Genomic DNA, 18,692 nt, shown 5'->3' with positions numbered 1-18,692 from the left:
ACTTATTTATATATACAGGGCGTTCCAGAACGTAACCTCAAGATAAAACAAGATGATAGTATTGAACTTAAATGTTCTGAAAGAATTAGAAAAAAATATCTCAAGTTGTGTTTGGAAATTAGAGCTTTCGTAGCGTAAGTTATAGTATCGTCCAAAAAACTAAAATTAAAATTTTGATGTATCTTTACGTTTTTCAAGCCTTTCTGAACATTTTCGCATACCTTAAAAAAGGATGTGTGTATGTGTGGTGCGGATACAAATTTCGTCGACGACTTCGGGAACACGGATCAACCGATTTTGAATAATTCAAAAACGTTCGATTCGTATTGATAAGGAGACGTGCTGATTAGTTTTTGACAAAAGCAGTCTAGCTGTTTCAAAGATTCGGGGCAAAAGGAGCCAAACCTTGAAAGAACCGAGCTCCGATTCGAATAATTCAAAAAACATTTTATTTGTATTGACAAAATGAGTACCGTATAAGTTTTTGGGAAGGCAGGTCTAGGCGGTTTCGGAGATTCAATGAAAAAGTAAAAAAAATCGATATTTGTTCTCTAAAAACGCAGCAGCACGATTGCTTCAGAAAATTTCAAAGGATAAAAAAACTTCAAAATAAAAACAATGAAATTTTTCAAAAACTCAAATTTTGTAAAAAATTTCAAAATTTTTAAAAATTTCAAGTTTTCAAGAAAATTTAAAGGATCTTTACGAACTTTAATTTCGGTTCCCAAGTTTTAAATGAAAAAAATAAAAAAATTACCCATGATCATAATTTCAGCAAAGCTCCATATTGCACTTAAGAGCTCTAATTTCCAAACTTGAGATTTTTTCTAATTTTTTTACACTTAAAGCTTATAATTTCCAAATGTGACACTTTTTTCAGTCATACTATCAACTCGTTTTGGCTTGATGTTACTTCTGGGACACCCTGTATATATATTAATATACATATACATATTATATTCCTATATGGCACACATATGCATTTATTTTTACCTTAAAACCAAAAGCACTAAACAGATTTGTTTTAAACCCTCTCGATAAGTATAATAGTGTAATTTATTATTTATAATCACCACTTCTATTTATTTTAAATAAACATTCGACAACTTAATTTCAAATCTTTTAAATGCTTTTAATTTTTTGTAATAGTACTGACTTATTGTAGTTTTCTTATTGAAAACAAATATAAGTTACGATTACAATATAAAGATATATATTAGGATGGCTCAAATGCTTTCAAATTGATAAAAGTCCTCTGAAAGTTTATAAAGAAGATATAAAAAAGTTCTATATATATATATATATATATATCGATACTATATATATATATATATATATATATATATATATATACATTATGATGGCTCTTAATATGGATGTTTTTGATTTTGATTTCTTAGCTCCTAGAGGCTCAAATGCTTCCAAATTGAAAAAAGATAAATCTCTGAAGTTTTTAGCTCTTAATATTAACTTTAAGATAGTCAGCATTCCAACCAAGTTTTCTTATGAAAAAACTGTAGATAAACTGCATTTATTTTTAGAATTTTATAATTTATCGACAATGACTCAAAATTTTGAGAATAACATTGTATTTTGCTTATTTTGATCATAATAATAAAAAAATTACAACAACAAATTTATATACTTTCTGAAATAAGTATTTACTTAGGAAGAGCAACCAAGAAACTTTAGTTGGAGTGCAGACTTTCTAAAGTTAAATTAAGAGTTAAAACTTTCAAGAAATTTTTGAAGTAAACTCTTTAGGCTCGCGACTAAAGTGTAAATCCGTATAAATGCAACGGAAGTGCGTTACGGCAGATAAAGGTCGAGCGCCAAATGATTCGTCATTCGCTCTCAATGATATCATTTCTATACGGGACGATTGTGATTAGTCGTCGTGTATGTGAATAGAGATCTGTCGTTGTATGCGTACCGATATCAACAAGAAAATCGGCATAAATAAATAAACATTTTAAAGTTACATCGTAGTACAAATCTTGATTAATGAAAAATGCCTGAATCAAAGAATATTCTACCCTTTCCTTGAAATAATAAAACAGATGAACATTTGTGCCGTGTACTAAACATAAGTTTATTGATTAGAAATTTTTCTATATTATTCGTAGTTTCTATAAATCTTTGAAGTAATTAAAATGGAAATATTTCTTAGGCAAGACAGATATCTCGCTGATCAAAGAATGAGATATATCACCAGCAAAAAAGTAAAAAAATACAAGCAGTCAATGAATGTATGTTAATTTTAATTAGATGAAGTTCTTCAAACACAATTACATGAGAGTGAAGTTGCGAAAACAATATTTGTTTAGACGTTGTTTAACATATCCACTATTTGAACAAATATTATAGACTTATTAATCAGCATCACTTCAATTCTCTATGAAGATTCAAGTCGTAAATGCTAATTACAATGACAAACCGATGATGTCATATTTGAAATATGACTTGAATTACATTATTGTTTTTAATATTATACATATTTTAAGGCTTTTATAATATATAATTTATAATTTATCATTATATAAATGTTATAATGGTTGACACTAAAAATGTGTGCATCTCGAGTATTACCATATTACTAATAACTTATTCAAAATTGTTAAATGAGGTATTAATTTTTACTTAACTTAAATTTGCTACTTTGTACAGTAGCAAATAGTTTACTTCAATCGCTTGTGATCCTTATGCCACTATGTTTTATAGATTTAGAAGCATTTGAGCCGTTGGGAGCTAAAAAACTTGAAAAATCCATAAGGTCACCCTAATGTGTATATATATATATATATATATATATATATATATATTTACACACACATAAAGTCTTTACTCTGATTATTTATCATAAAGAAGATTCATATGTGTGCAAACACTATAATAAATAAATTATCGAAGAGGATTTAAAGGAATCCTTTAGTACCTTTGGTTTTCAAGGTCTTAAGGCACTTTACTAATAAAAAACTATGTTAAATATAAATTAATTATACTTAATTACATCCCTCCTCCGTCTCCTCCCTTTACTCCCGTGCAATCAATCCCATTAAACTTAGCCAAGTTCTTCAAATGTGTCAAAGTATTCATATGCCCAGCAAGTTTCCCCGCTTCTGTAAAAGCCTTATCGCACAAATCACACCTGTAAGGCTTTCCCGTATGAATACTAGTATGTGTCACCAACCGATTACGCCTCGAGAACTCCTTATTACAAAACTTGCATTGATAAGGCTTCTGTTTCATGTGTGTCTTGACATTGTGCCCCAGTGTAGCCGGGTTGCTGTATCTGTTATTACATACTTGGCAGGTGTAAGGGCGTTCTCCGGTGTGGGTCCTGGTGTGGTTGGTGAGATGGCTGGGGTTTTGAAGGCCTTGGCATGTGGTGCATTTATAAGGGCGGTCTTCGGTGTGGATCTTGGAGTGTCTGGCGAGGTAGCGTTGTTGGGGGGAGAATTGTTTGTGGCATTCGGGGCACTTGTAAGGTGTTTCTTGGGTGTGGATTTTGATGTGAACGAGGAGGTTGTCGTTGCGAGTGAAGGACTGGGAGCAGTAGACACATTGGAAGGGTTTTAGTTTGTTTTTCTGATTTGTTGGTTTATCTGGGTCGTCCTGGAGGGATGCTGCGAACTTGGTGAACTCTTCGAGAGTGTCTTCATCTTCGGAATATAAACAGATTTTGTTATACACACATTCCTTGTCACTTAGGTTATCAAGTATCAAACTATTTATATCCTTCACAGATTTAATTATTTCGTCCACAACAAATAAGTCAACGATTTTCATCTCCATTCACTGACATCGCGTTTGTTTACACTGGAGAAACTGAACTAAAAATAGCCCCATCCGCTAGGAATCCACTTGACTTCGACATTAATGTGGTTTTAATGAATGAATCTTTTTTATCTCTGGGTACATGATAGTGTGTCTTTTTTTCTAAATGCCGAATTAATTCGAATTCCAACGCCCGCGACAAAGATAAGACTGTTTGTTATCGCACGCGGAATACAAAGTGCAAATGTCAAAATAACGGTGTTACCATATTGAAAGATTGGTATCCGTTAAGGCGTTAATGGCGCCGTTAAAAGGACGTTATAATAACTAACTTCACTCTAACGAATACGGTGATGTATGTAATGTAATTATCCAAATGATAATGTAATATTTATATTTAAGCATTTGTAGTATTATTCAATTTGTACAAATTACATTTAACAGACAGATAATTGGCAGAGTTAAATATTGCAAATTATTTAATGAATAAGTAAAAAATTGCAGTTTTTTGAGAGAACCAAGCATCCGATTTATTATACTGTACATACTATAATTTTGTTAATTAATCATCGATTATTTAATAGTCAGAAACTAAAAAGACAAATACAATAATTGCAAACAATCAGACAATTAATTAAAATCAGGTTCTGCAGTTTCTGAGTACATGTATATTAATATATATATCAAAACTGCAAAACGTGATTTTCTATGTTGGTCCAAGGAATAGTATGAATTGCAATTTTAATTGAAAATTATAATTATTAGTGATTCAAAGTAATTTATTTGACATCCACAAATTTGAAACAACAAAATACAGTTAAATCGATCGTGTTCAAAATCAGATATCTCCAGAGAATTGGCAAAGTTAATACTAAATGCTATGCGAATACCCTTTGGTATATATGTGCAATAAACTATTCTGATAATCATCATCATAAAACATTCTAAAACGTTAGCAACACAAACAAAACATAATACCAAATAAATAGTATAACACATTTATACCGCTTGACACCAGACACACTATAAGATCCAATAAAATGCTAGACACCAGACACACTATAACATTCAGAAAAATCCTGAACAGTGATACTACTTATATACAAATCCTCAAAACCTTTTATATAAGTAAGGTGTAGCTTAGAGTGTTATTCAATAAAGTGATTGAAAGTAGACTCTCTCTCTTTCATTTGCTACCATAAGTCTTCCAGCCTATACCTTAGAAACAACCACTCAGCTTCGAAGAGACAATATTCAAACTAGTGCTCTCGAATCAACAATACCAATAATTATACAGTAACTCACCATAATGTGTACATCAGACAACTTGTGGACTTTAATTTGCTTCCTTTGGCTGCATTTTTTATTTAAATATTATTCTATTAAGTCAAATTCAATTATTCTTCTTACTACATTTTCATGTTCTATATAGACAATATTGTTATTCGATGAATCAAATTACCCAAAATTTGGAAAAAGTATTTGAATGAAAATCTGAACAATTTTGAGAAAATCCTTAATTCAACGATTCTTCTTACTACATTTTCATGTTCTATATAGAGACACTATTGTTATTCGATGAATCAAATTACACATTCTAAAAGATTTTATTGTAACAGTAAAACAATCTTGTAAATTTTATTTAACATAATAACTGATATAATACTACACAATTATTATAATCACTCTTTTAAACTCAATGTTAATATAATTCTATAATAATAATAATGTAATAAGTTATTATAATATTTAAAAAATATGTTAATGTTATTTGCAATAATAATAATGCAACTAAATTATTTTGACAGATCGGCAAATGCAACCGACAGCGTTACCAACATTCGGTGGAATTTGAAGTTCACGTGAAGTGTGAAGGTAACAGTACAAACTTAATAAAATAATATTTATTTAGAGTTAGAGTTAGAGTCATAGATAAAAGAAGAGTTAGAGTAATATGTATGATTTTATATTTTATTTTATTTCATTTTTATTATATTTATTTGCATTTTTATTATTTTATTTCATTATTATTTTTTATTCCATTATTATTATTATTATTTATTATCATTTATTATCGTTATTTATTATCATTATTTATTATCATTTATTATCATTATTTATTATCATTTATTATCATTTTTTTATTATATTTAATATTGTTTATCATTGTTTTATCATTATTTTATATTTGTATTTATATTTATATTTTATTCATATTTATATTTTGTTTTATTTTTTTTATATTTAGTTTTGTTTTCAGAAAGTCCAACTTGTATAATTTATGTTCTGTTCATAAGTCTCTTTTTTCCGACATTTTCAAGTCATTCTGAATCGTTTTGTTTGCATATATTTATTGCCGATCAAAATAATATTATTTCTTAAGACATAATATGCTGGTCTTCATGCATTTGAAGAGTTTATCGCCAATGAATCTGCTTTTTATGACATTAATTTAAGATCGTACCGTCATTTCTTTTAAATCTTCGAGTAGGAGATTCTTCAGTCAATTTAATTCTGGATCGTTTGACACCCGAAATTGGAAAAAGTATTCGAGTGAAAATATTTGCAAAATTTGCCTTAAGGCATTATGCCATACAACACTACTTTACTTATCAAAGAAACAAAACGTATAACGAATATATACGATTTTATTGATGTTTTAAAATTAAATTACATGTAGAATATAAATAAAGAACGCTAAAACTATTATCAACTACTTAAACAACTACAATTACAATATATATTTATATTTATGTATTTATCTAATAATTTAAATTTTACATAATGCTTTTATCTATCCGATAAACCAATTTACACTTCAACTTTTTTTATCCTACTTAGGCACTGTTCTATTTTTCTTGTAAAGAGCTCGTGCCTCTTTGCCAAATCTGGAGCTATCTTTTAAATAATTAACTAAAAATGAATGGTGCAAATCATAAATTAACAATAATAATAAACCAATGTTATGGCAAGGCTATGTTTTGAAGAACTTTTCATACAAAATATTGGCAAGGTCATGTGGTTGCTGTGCAGTCAGGCGTTTTTCACAGATTATCAGATAGAAACCGCACAAATGTCAAAAAAACGATCTTAGATAACAGGGTCTTTCTGAACCAGCTTCATAACATATGAGTAACGTTGCAGTTTTTGTGTAAAACGCCTGAATGCACAGTAAATACAAGACATTTTGACAGTTTTCAGTATGGTTCAGTAGTATAATAAATGGAAGTTGGAGCAACATGGCCTTTCATTACATTATCGGTCCAGACGTTTAACACATAAAACCTAACCTCCAAAATGCATAAATTTAACATGTCATAAATTTACTTCAGTTAGTCTTCACGTATGTGTCATCAAGGTGGCATCAGTTGCACTTATGATAAAATAGTTATTCGACACTTGTGCATTTTGGAGGTTAGGTTTTATGTGTAAGAAGCCTCATCTCACAACAAATATATAGCTTTTTTACCAAAATATAATATTCAAAAATTGTACCCTAAATCTTTTACTGAATTGTTTATTATGTCTTTGCACCATCTGCATCGATGCACACACGATTGGCACATCAAACTCTCCAAAGATCCTTTATTTTTCACAGCAATCGTTAATATCTTTTTTTGTGGACTAATTAGCTTGAAAATCTATTTGATATAGATTTGCCATAGTCACAATTTTCCATTTACACCATTATATATATTTATAAATATATATTAATTTTATTTCTTGTCCCAATCGAGTGTCCAAATAAAACCAAATTATCATTTACAAATGTTATTTTTCAATCGACTATAATTTTACAATGAGTGTTCTAGCTAACCAGTGACGTCCTAATAGTTTTTTATTGTTAATTATAAATGTGACTCAAACACGGTTAAAAATTTGGTCCGTGGTCGAATTGATGTTAAAACTAGGCTAATTAATTTCTAGGGTTAATTAATAATCATGTCTAATTGCAGATAATAAATAATATTTAAATTAAATATATATATATATATATATATATATATATATAAATTATTATATTGTTGAAACTCATATCGTGTTCATATTTAACTTTTCTTTTATAATTTAATAAAGCTTGTTGAGTGCTTTTATATTATAAATATGTACATTCATTTTCTTTTACAAAATATTGCATTATTTTAATTTAATTTTGTATTGAGATTATTAACGACGCCAGAATTTCTTGTGACATATTTTCTGTCAAGTTTTTATCATAAGGAGACCGTGTACAAAAAAACTATTTTATTGGAATGTAAACATAAACAGGTGTATTAGGATAAACCCATGTAATGATCTTATCTCATATTTATAACATTAAAATAATAATAAAATGCTGAAGTTATATTTATCGTTTAAATAAAAGCTTGACAGAAAATATGTTACCAGAAAAACTGGCGCCGTGTGCACCGGGCTTTACAGGTACTAAAATCTGGTACCAACCTTTATTAAACAATATTAAAGGACAGGTTCTAGAATAAAATAAGTATATTTCGGTAATGTTATGTTGCGGATCTATAATCATATGAATCGTGAAGGTAATAACAAAGCGTCAAAAAGCTATGTTATTGCTGTGAAGTCAGGCGTTTTACACATAAAACCTAACTTTACTTCTGTCAAACAAACAACATAAAGTTGCACTTTTGATAAATTGTTATTTGACAATTATGCGTTTTGGAGGTTAGTTTTTATGTGTAAAACGTCTGATCACACAGCACATACATAGCTTTTTGGCAGTTTGTTACTACTAACTCATACGAAGATAGCCCCCTAAAATAGCATTACTATAACATTTTTATTCTGTCTAGAATTGGCTCCAAAAGGGGTTTATTAAACATCAGTAATTACTTATGTCAAATAAATACGCTCACCTAACGATAAAAGCTTGACAGAAAATATGTTACAAGAAATACTGGCGTCGTGTGCACTGGGCTTTACTGTTACTAAAATCTGGTACTAAAAATGTATTAAACAATATTATTACAGGTGCCAGTTCTCGGATAAAATAGATGTATTTATTATAATGGTAAATATTATTTATGGTAATGCTTAATGTGGGTCTATAATCGTATGAGTTTGTGGTCAAAACTTGTGAAAAAGCTACATCTTTGCTGTGAAGTCAGGCGTTTGACAAATAAAACCTAACTTCACTTATGTGAAAGAGACAATAGAAAGTTGCACTTATGATAAAATTGTTATTTAACAATTGTGCATTTTGGAGGTTAGGTTTTGTGTGTAAAACGTCTGATCAAACAGCACAGACATAGCCTTTTGGTAGTTTGTTACTACTAACTCATACAAAGATATAATAAAATCCCATAAAATAGCATTACTATAACATTTTCATTCTGTTTAGAATTGGCTTCAAAAGGGGTTTATTAAACATCAGTAAATACTTATAATGTCGAAGAAATACGCTCACCTTAGGATAAAAGGTTGACAGAAAATATGTCAAAAAAGTTTATTAAACATCAGTAAACACTTATAATGACGAAGGAAATTGAAGATTGATAAGAAAAAAATTGCAAGTTTAATTTATCCAATAAGTTCAACAACAATATGATAATTTATATTTAGTATTAAAAAATGTAAACACAACCTATATGATTATAAATAAATATATATATATATATATATATATATATATAATAATATATATATATATATATATATATATATATATATATATATATAAAATTCTGCTAATCTAAAAAAATACTGAATTATTTAAAAATATAAATGTTCATCATCATTTACACATATTTTATATACAGTATTTAAAATCCTTTAAAATACACTTTGAAAACCGTTATTCAATTACAAAACTACATAATAATATCATCCACTATCAACAAAAAAATGTTAATTTCAATCATTTCAATTTTACATCCTCTTGGATTCATTAAAATTTTTACAAGATTCATTTATTTTAATTTTATCAAAAAAGAAATTGTATCAAATCAATTTTACATCCACAAGGATAATAAATTTAATCTAAATATACATACATACATGCATTCATACACACAATGCACTTGATGTGCACTTTTGAGCACACGATGATGTATTGTAAAACGAGTGGTCGTATTAAAAATAAATTAAAACTTTTAAAATTATCAACAGCATTTGGAAGTTTGGGTAAAGTATAAAGATATCAGTCGTTCAATGATAAAAAAATGAGTAAAATTGTTGAGAATAAATGTACATATCTTGAACCAAGATTTTGCTCTTTATTGGTGTTTAATATCAACCTAAAATTAATTGTTGGCAAGTTTCTAAAATCAACAACTGCAAAAAATCTCTACTAGAGTTTTTCCATTTCAAACAAGATAAAAAATTATCTTTTACCTTTTATCTCTATTTCCTTTACCATCGAACAACGGAATCAAAAATCTATTTACTCAATCGATTAAAAATAAACATTTTCAACAAACCCTGTGATGTGTGCGAATTTACTTTTAAACAATGTGATGTTACAGCAGACCACCTTTTCTTCCAAACAGCAGAGCGCCTATTGCGCCAAAGGCTGATCTTCTGGGGGCTTCTTCTGTTGAAGTGGTCGTTGGAGCCTCTTGATCCTTTTTAACTAGAGGAAAGAATTATAATTAAGTTAATACATCTGATATTATAATTACAAAGCCGACTAAGTTTAAGTGGCATTTAGCCTGCATAATATAAATGACGGATCCGTAATTCGTAAATGATAATCCGTCGACGTTTTCGGGTGCGCGGATTAACCGATTTGAATGGTTCAAAAAACATTCGATTCCTATTGATAGACGGCTGATAGATGTGCTGATTAGTTTTTGGCAAAAGCAGGTCCGTCCGTTATGGAGATACGGAGCAAAGAGAACAGAAAATAGAAATCGAGTTTTTGAGAGAGCCGAGTATCCGATTTGAATGATTCAAAAAACATTCAATTTGTAATGATGGGGAGAAGTGGTGATTAGGTTTTAGCAAAGGCAGGTCCAGCCGTTTCGGAGATACGGAGTTAAATATGCAAAAAATGGCAGTTTTTAACTTTTAAATTCTAAGCATCCGATTTGAATGGTTCAAAAACTTTCTGCTTGTGTTGAAAAAACACAACACGGTTTTGGAAAAAAAAAAATTATTATTATTTTTTTTGAATATCGTAGATAACCCAGATTTTCAAAATTTTAATTTAGTACGGAAAAGTTCTTGCTATTTACCTCATGGCACGATGTGATACACATTAGTTTTTTTTGCAATTACTATAAATTATACCAAATAAAATTAAAAAAAAAACATGCTGAGGGTTAATCAAATGAATAAAAGTAGCAATGATCCTTACGATTCATCTATCTTCACAATTAACAAAATCCCTTACCTTTTGCACCAGTAGGGACCACAGTTCCTAAATCAGTCCTGGTAATCCTTCGTTCCCTCATCCTAGCCCTTCTATCAGCTGCAGCTCCTCCTCTCGCCCTCCTAGGTGAAGGACTAGCCACCTCAGCAGCTTTAGGACTGGCGGAGTCTTTTGATTCTTTAGGCGTCTCTGGCTGAACACGTGGTGCACCTTCAGAATGCGCCTGAAGAAGAAATAATTCAAATGAAAAAAATATTCATAATGTACTTGGGATAGTTTGATATATGTTTTTTACCTCGGCTTCTTTAAGCGCAGCCCTGATGCTTGCTAATCTGGCCATCGGTCCAGCGTCGTTCCGCCGAGTCACCACACTTCCTGCCCCTCTTAAATGCAAAGACAATGGTTCATTGTAACCATACCTGTTGTCGATGGTGTCTCCAGGGGGTATAATCAGAGATTCTAATCCTAGACGTTTCACGCTGTCGACGAGACCTATACTGCTCACCGACTAGGAATAAAAAATTAAGGATATACTTATCTCTGTCTTTTATCAATCAGTAAAGTGTAAAATTTTATATTTACCTTGGTGTCCGATGGAGATAAATCATGGTGCTCAATGGATTTTTCAGGGTATAAACCAGTTCCAAAAGTGCGCCACAGCAGATCTGCTCCTTGACTTAATAAGCTGGCAATACCGGCATGAGGTGATACTGGTTCAGGACTGGAACATCTGGACAAGGATAATTGAAAATTGGTACAAAATTTGTGCAAAACTAAAATCTGGACCTATGTGTATGTTAATTAGCATTTGTAAATTATATTATTTTCTTCCTACCTTGGTGTGGCAATTGGTGATCCATCAGGACTATTACAAGGAGTAGCTGTTGGAGTGTAGTCCTGCCCATTCGTGGTGCTCGTCGAAAACATTCCGCCACGAACTGACGCTGGTGTGTTGAAGCAGGACGGAACGCCGCTCTGCATCCCTCTTTCATTCAGCACACTGGCAAGACCTAAATTGAAAACAAAATGCTAATATTCTGTTGACCAAGAGAAAAGATAGTTAATAAATCTATTTACCCATGTTAGTTGAGAATGTAGAACATGTCGAATTAGATCTAGTGCGAGGTGCAGGTGTTTGAGTACCCGGTGTAGGCTGAACTGAACACAGGCGAGAACCATACTCGCTTGTGCCACAAATGCTGCCGTCATCTGGATGCATCACAGTACTAAAAGAAATAACATAATCATCAAATAGTTTCAAATAGAAATTAAAAATAATGCATTTATTATTTATTATTATTTATTGTACCTGTTAGTATATGTATATACACAGCCAGAATTTTGGAACCGTTTCCCTGGCAACGAGATATCATCATCTTCCTCGAGATCTGAGAGGGTGTACAGTTCCATACCAAGTTCGTCCAGACCACGTCCGCCTCGGATTTGGACACCTGGACGCTCTTCCAACAATCCTGTAGTAGAAACAAATATTAAGATGATTCAAGAAGCGTTGGCATGTCCTCAATGTCCTCAACACAACTTTAAGGATAGTTAATTATTATTTATACATTGGTCATAATATTGAACAGATTTGAATAAATGCCGAGAGGGGAATGGTAAATTGTCGCGAGAGGAAAGGTAAATGTCAAAAGCAGAATGATAAATGTTGAGAGAAAAACGATGAATTTCGAGAAAGAGAAGAATGGTGAATTTCAAGAGAAAGATGGCAAATGTCGGAATGTTAATTTAGGAGAGAGAGAGAAATAGCAAATGGTCGAGCCAGGAATGGTAAATGTTGAGAGAAGAATGGTGGATGTCAAGCGATGAAGGGTAAATTTCAAGAGAAAAATGGTAAATGTCAAGAGCGGAATATTAATTTACGGGATAGAGAAATGGTAAATGTCGTGAGAGAAATGGTAAATGTAGAGAGAGAAATGGTGAATTTCGAGTGAGGAATGGTGAATTTCGAGTGAGGAATGGTAAATGTAGAAAGAGAAATGGTGAATGTAGAGAGAGAAATGGTGAATGTAGAGAGAGGAATGGTGAATGTAGAGAGAGGAATGGTGAATGTAGAGAGAGAAATAATGAATGTAGAGAGTGAAATGGTGAATTTCGAGGAGGAATGGTAAACTTTGAGAGAGGAATGGTGAATTTCGAGTGAGGGGAATGATAAATTTCGAGAAGGGAATGGTAAATTTCGAAAGCGGAATGTAAATTTACGAAAGCGAGAGAGAGAAATTACAAAAGGTCGAGCAAGGAATGGTGAATTTCCAAAAAGGAATAGTAAATGTCGAAAAAAGAATTGTGAACATCGAGAAAGAAATGGTAAATGTCGAAGGAGGAATGGTAAAAGTCGAAAGAGGAATGGTAAATGTTGAAAGAGAAATAGTAAATGTCGAAAGAGAAATGATAAATGACGAGGAAGAAATGTTAAATATCGAAGGAGAAATGTTAAATGTCCAGAGAGAGAAATGGTAAATTTCGAGAACAATGGTAAGTGCCAAGTAAGAAGTAATAAGCATCGAAAAAAATCTCGACACTCGCCATTAACTCATTTGATGATAAAAATTATTGTGTTACCGTTTTCTGTCATCATCTTCAAAGTGTTTTACAACTCTCATTGATAAATTAGATATGTATGGTTTTGTTCCAATAAGCTTTAATTATTAAAATTTTAAACAGAACTCGAAGAATTTATTTCATTGATTGCCCAGGTTCAAAAGTTAATAGACAAAATAGGTGTTTCTCAAGAATCAATTTTTGGTCGGTTTTCATTTCTTTTTCCTTTAAATGCACACATCTTTGTTACTTTATTTGGTTCTCGATTTCGGCATTTATTCCATCAATAAAGCTCAAAATTATGATGACCACAACACGAAATTGAAAAGCATCTAAAATTTTGTTGCCAAATAGTTTCTTTTAAGCAATTACCAGTTTAAGTTATCAAATCTTCTTTTAAACATTTACAAATAAAAAAGATCTCCCTTGACCATCAGAAAATCCTTCATTTATTTGGAATAATAATTTGAACTCTTTTCCAGTTTCTAAATTTCTAAAAGTTCATATTAATAAAAATCTGAAATAACCGTTACCAAGTAACCAGATCTCAAGTAACAAAAGATAGTTCTCGGTTAATACGTTTCGAGTAACAAATGGCAGTATCCGAGTCTCTAATAGCAGTAAAACTTTAAAAATAGTAGTTCTAGACTAAAATAGTTTCGGAGTAAGAAACAGAAAGAATAGAATATTAGAGAGTTTTCAGGAAGAAATGAAAAAAAAGATAGAAAAAAAGCAAAGATTATTGATCACCATAGGTCAAAAAAGAAATATGTCCTAATATGAAGATGTCCCAATTAGAGACTTCATAAAATACATGTATAAATATATCTATCCTTTACCTGCCAATGTGGGCGTAGCCAGCCTGCTCCAGTGCCTTAAAGTATGTGATCCTTCCATAGGTTTAACTAATTGCAAAACATCTCTAGGCGGTCTCCACATGGAACCTCCCACACCAGAACTGGTGCCTCCACTGTGTCTCGACGAAACCCCACTGGAAGAACCACCTGTTGACATGACACTGTCAGGCGTGCGCCAACCTGTTATTGGACCGCAGCCACCTCCAAGATTATCGTAGTCGTAGTCTGAAAAAAAAGAAAAAAAAAAAATAAAGCAAAGTTCATAAAAGTGTCCTTTCTTCACAATTTGAATCAGTATTTTTTACTACCTGCATAAAGTGGTCCCCCGCTTAACACAGCTCTTCGCGTCATGACCTCAGCTGGCGTTAACCTTCTCAAAGCATCACTCAAATCGGCGGCACCAGGAATGCCAGGTACTCCAGCGACAGGTGCACCCCTAAAACAGATATTAAATTGTAATTTATTTCAAAGTCAAAACCGAAGTTTTATTTTTAACTTACGGATAAAGTTCTTCAGTGTCGGACATGGCGGGACTATCGAGGTAGACTAGGCCTTGTGTAGAATTACTGTACATAGAACTTCTATTTGAAGAAGCACTTTGGAAAGAACTCATTCTAGGTTGGTTTGAAGAACTCATAATAGCTGCAAATGAAATATATTAGCACAAGAAATATTTAAGAAAAACAAAAAATAGTTAATTATTACTTTGATCATAATTAGGTTGAAGTGTTGCAAAGTTTTGGGTATCTGCAGAGTTTTTGGAAGCACATTGCACAGTGTTGAATACTTTTTTGTAATCAGGCCTGTAAAAAAACAACAAAAAAATCAAAATATATCCTAGAGACCTACAATGATATAGCAAAATATATGCTTACGTGAGTCCTGTTCCTGATATTCCACTATCCATGCTCAGTTCTGAGTACAATGAACTCTCCAATTCGCTTTGCAGCGAATCAGGCTGAGCACCACCGCCATTCGCATAGATCAACGAAGGCATTATACCACAACCTTAAAAGAAAACAAAACATTTTATGGAGAAAATCATTTTTTCATCAGATGTATCCTTTAACGAAATTTTCTTTTACCTCGAACAGCAGGTGCTGCTTTCCTCCTCTGTCTCCTCAGTTGTTCTTGAGCGTCCCTCAACAATGCCATGGCCTCGGCATGTCTTTCTTTGAACTCTGCCAACTCGCTTGCAAGCGAGGTCTGGTTCTCACGAGTTACATTGAGGATTGTGGTCATGTGTTCGTTTTCTGCACTGAACTGTAAATAAAAGTAAAGGATAAATGAAAATAAAAATTTAAGATTTCTTTTGAAAGTTTAGTTTATGATTTGTGTATTATCTTACATTGTGCAGCCTCAATTCTGCTTCGTTCAGCTTCTCCGTAAGATATAATATTCTTTCATTTTGAAGCCTGTTCTCCTCCTTCTGCTTCTCAAGTTCTTCATGAAGGGCATCGACTTCGAGATTGGCATTTGCTGAAAAAAATAAAGACAAAATGTGTAAAATTCATTCTAGATAAATAAGATGATTTATCATCAGTAATAATAATCTTATTTGAAAAATAAATTAATAAGAGAAGCATAGAGAGAGAGATAGAAAGAAAATAAAAGAACAAAAAACAGGCAAAAAAGTAAGAAAGAAAGAGAGCAAAACAGAAAATAAAGAAGGAAAGAAGCAGAGAAAAGGAAGGAAACAGAAAAAAGGAAAAAAACAGAAAAAAGGAAAGAAACAGAAAAAAGGAAAGAAACAGAAAAAAGGAAAGGAACAGAAAAAAGGAAAGAAGCAGAGAAAAGGAAAGAAGCAGAGAAAAGGAAAGAAGCAGAGAAAAGGAAAGAAGCAGAGAAAAGGAAAGAAGCAGAGAAAAAGAAAGAAGCAGAGAAAAAGAAAGAAGCAGAGAAAAAGAAAGAAGCAGAGAAAAAGAAAGAAGCAGAGAAAAGAAAAGAATCAGAGAAAAGAGAAAATGCAGAGACAAGGAAAGAAGAAGAGAAAAAAAGAAATGAAAAAATAAAACACAGGGAAAAAGAAGGAAATGAAGAGGAAAAAAAAGGAAGTTAGAGAAAGAAAATACAGAGTAAAGAAGGAAAAGCCAGAAAAAAAAAAAAAACAGAAATGAAAATAGAACGATGAAAAAAACAAAAAAAGAGAGTAGAAGAAGAAAAAAAAGAAAAAAGGAAGAATTAATAAAAACAGAAAGGAAAAAAAGAGAAGAAAGAGAAAAAACAATAAGGAAAAGAAAGAACAAAGAGAGCAGGTAGCAAAACACAAAACAAAAAGAAACAGAAAGAATAATAGAGAAAACGGAAGAAAGAGATGATATAAGAGAGTAATATATGGAAAGAAAAAGATATCAAAGAAAAAACAAGAAAAACAAAAGGTAAAAAAGTAGTTTATAGTGAGGAAGAGAGAGATGGAAAACAAGCGAGGGAAAGAATGAGAGGTAAAAGAGGAAAGAGCGAGATAAAGAAAGCAACGAAAGATGAAAGAAAGGGACAAAGCATCCAAAAAGTAAAAAAAAACAGTATAATTTTAAATAATTTTAAATACGACAAATATTATCATTTATCTTCTTACATAGTTGTGCCGTGAAGTCCTTGAGCAGCCTTGCTTCTGCTTCCTCGCAGGCATCTGTATCTTGTAGCAGACGTGCTGCTTCGCCTCTCAGTGCCCTATTGTCCTGCTCCAGTTGACGCAATTTGCGACGCAGGAGCTCTCCGCTCAATTTCAGCTCGCCGGTAGGTGAATCTTAAAAAATAAATTTTATTATAGAAAAGATTCATGTAAAAAGAGAAAAGAAAAAAACCCATACCAATATAAGAAAAAATATGTAATTCCGATATGGAAATGAATTTATTCGTCAGAAATTACATTAAAAAAATAAAACATATAAATACCCGGAGAACCCCGTGTGATATAAGCAGCGGTAGCAATCTGAAATCCACAAGCGTTGTGACACCGATGTGGAATCTATGTGGATTTCAGATTGCTACCGCCGTTCGGTGTTAACTGAGTGACTCAAAAGTACAGAGAAATAATAAAACATCAAATAGCTTTTTCTAACATTTGTCCTAAATCAAAATTATAAATAGTGCGAGTAAAACCCCAACAAAACTTGCAAATAATTGACCATTATCTTACCCAGCTCATCATCTCCCCCGTCTGCGGAGTCGGCCCCATCCTGATCGCTGGCGAGCACCCTGACGAGCTCGCTCTTAGCTGCCAGATCGTGTGCCAATTGGGCCGCTCGCTCGTTCGAGCATTTTAGTTCCGCTTCGAGTTCCGTCACTCTTGCTTCGAGGGTTCCTGTTCTGGCCAACAGTTGCTGGCCAATGCGGGCTGTGAGTTCTAAGTCTTTTTCTTTCTAAAGAAAAAGAGAAAATTAATAATTAATTAATAAGAAGAAAAGGAGTATAAAATATTATATTCTAAGGTTGCAGCCGACAATTGTGCTGAGGCGCTGTTGTTGACTTAGCAAAGTTATGAACCAGTGAAACGTTTTATAGTAATGACAGATCGACCTTAAGTTTGAATATTAACTCCATAGATAAACAAGTATAACTTATATTGCAACTATTTAGTTAATTACTTAAATAATTGATTAACCAAAGTATTAAAACAATTAAATTAGTATAGAAATCAAATACAATATAACTACTATTCTAAGTTCTAAGTTGTGACACTCGCTTGTGTGAGGCGCTATGGTTGTTTTAGCAAAGTTATAAACCTTTATCAACTGACAACTCGATAAATTCAAATTTATGTGATTATTATATGGATTAAAATAGTTAATTAATCAATTAATAAATCGAAACCAATGCTATTTATTTATGTGTTAGAAAGAGATAGAGAGGTTTTGTATTTTGTTGCTTTCTCTTTGCTTTTCTTTTTCCATCTTTGTTGCTGTTTCTCTTCTTTTCTCTCATAATTCTTTCTGTTTTTTCTCTCTCTGACTTATTTTTCTTCTTTTACTTTACCTTTTTTACTCTATAGTTTTCTCTTCCTCTGACTTCATTCTTTTTCTCTCTGTATTTCCTACTTTTTCTCTGTTTTTCACTTTTCCTATGTCTCTCTTTTTTCTTACATTCCCCTTTTCTCTGAATTTCTCTTTATCTCTGTTTCATTTTTTCTGCTTCTTTTCTTTTCTCTACTTCTCTTTATTACCTCTCTCGCA

The 18,692-nt window shown here is 31.8% G+C and overlaps 2 protein-coding genes across 6 annotated transcripts in view; both read right to left on the bottom strand.

Moving 5' to 3' along the window:
- The window catches only part of LOC113391251 (trafficking kinesin-binding protein milt-like), a 10,689-nt gene extending 6,900 nt beyond the window's left edge, over positions 1–3,789 (bottom strand). Inside the window, exon 1 of the mRNA XM_026627198.1 lies at positions 3,037–3,789. Coding sequence (XP_026482983.1) covers positions 3,037–3,789 — 753 coding nt within the window. The remainder of the gene's footprint in view (positions 1–3,036) is intronic.
- A 6,228-nt stretch (positions 3,790–10,017) lies between these two features.
- LOC113364094 (trafficking kinesin-binding protein milt) overlaps positions 10,018–18,692 on the bottom strand; it is a 135,617-nt gene continuing 126,942 nt past the window's right edge. For all 5 annotated transcript variants that reach the window (XM_026606563.1, XM_026606560.1, XM_026606562.1 and 2 more), the window contains 16 exons: positions 17,660–17,882; positions 17,096–17,266; positions 15,869–15,999; positions 15,606–15,783; positions 15,396–15,528; positions 15,226–15,323; positions 15,021–15,162; positions 14,829–14,956; positions 14,503–14,745; positions 12,414–12,576; positions 12,182–12,330; positions 11,940–12,114; positions 11,687–11,834; positions 11,400–11,612; positions 11,126–11,327; positions 10,018–10,363 (listed from right to left, as the gene is read on the bottom strand). In XM_026606563.1, the coding sequence (XP_026462348.1) occupies positions 10,251–10,363; positions 11,126–11,327; positions 11,400–11,612; positions 11,687–11,834; positions 11,940–12,114; positions 12,182–12,330; positions 12,414–12,576; positions 14,503–14,745; positions 14,829–14,956; positions 15,021–15,162; positions 15,226–15,323; positions 15,396–15,528; positions 15,606–15,783; positions 15,869–15,999; positions 17,096–17,266; positions 17,660–17,882 (2,610 nt within the window). In that variant the 3' untranslated portion in view covers positions 10,018–10,250. The remainder of the gene's footprint in view (positions 10,364–11,125; positions 11,328–11,399; positions 11,613–11,686; positions 11,835–11,939; positions 12,115–12,181; positions 12,331–12,413; positions 12,577–14,502; positions 14,746–14,828; positions 14,957–15,020; positions 15,163–15,225; positions 15,324–15,395; positions 15,529–15,605; positions 15,784–15,868; positions 16,000–17,095; positions 17,267–17,659; positions 17,883–18,692) is intronic.

This window comes from Ctenocephalides felis, unplaced genomic scaffold (genome assembly GCF_003426905.1).
Source record: "Ctenocephalides felis isolate EL2017-DRISC unplaced genomic scaffold, ASM342690v1 CF-g0.4_SCAFFOLD_00845, whole genome shotgun sequence".
NCBI lineage: Eukaryota > Metazoa > Arthropoda > Insecta > Siphonaptera > Pulicidae > Ctenocephalides > Ctenocephalides felis.
Note: the sequence above shows the minus strand (reverse complement) of the source record. Positions and strands in the feature narration are given on the sequence as shown.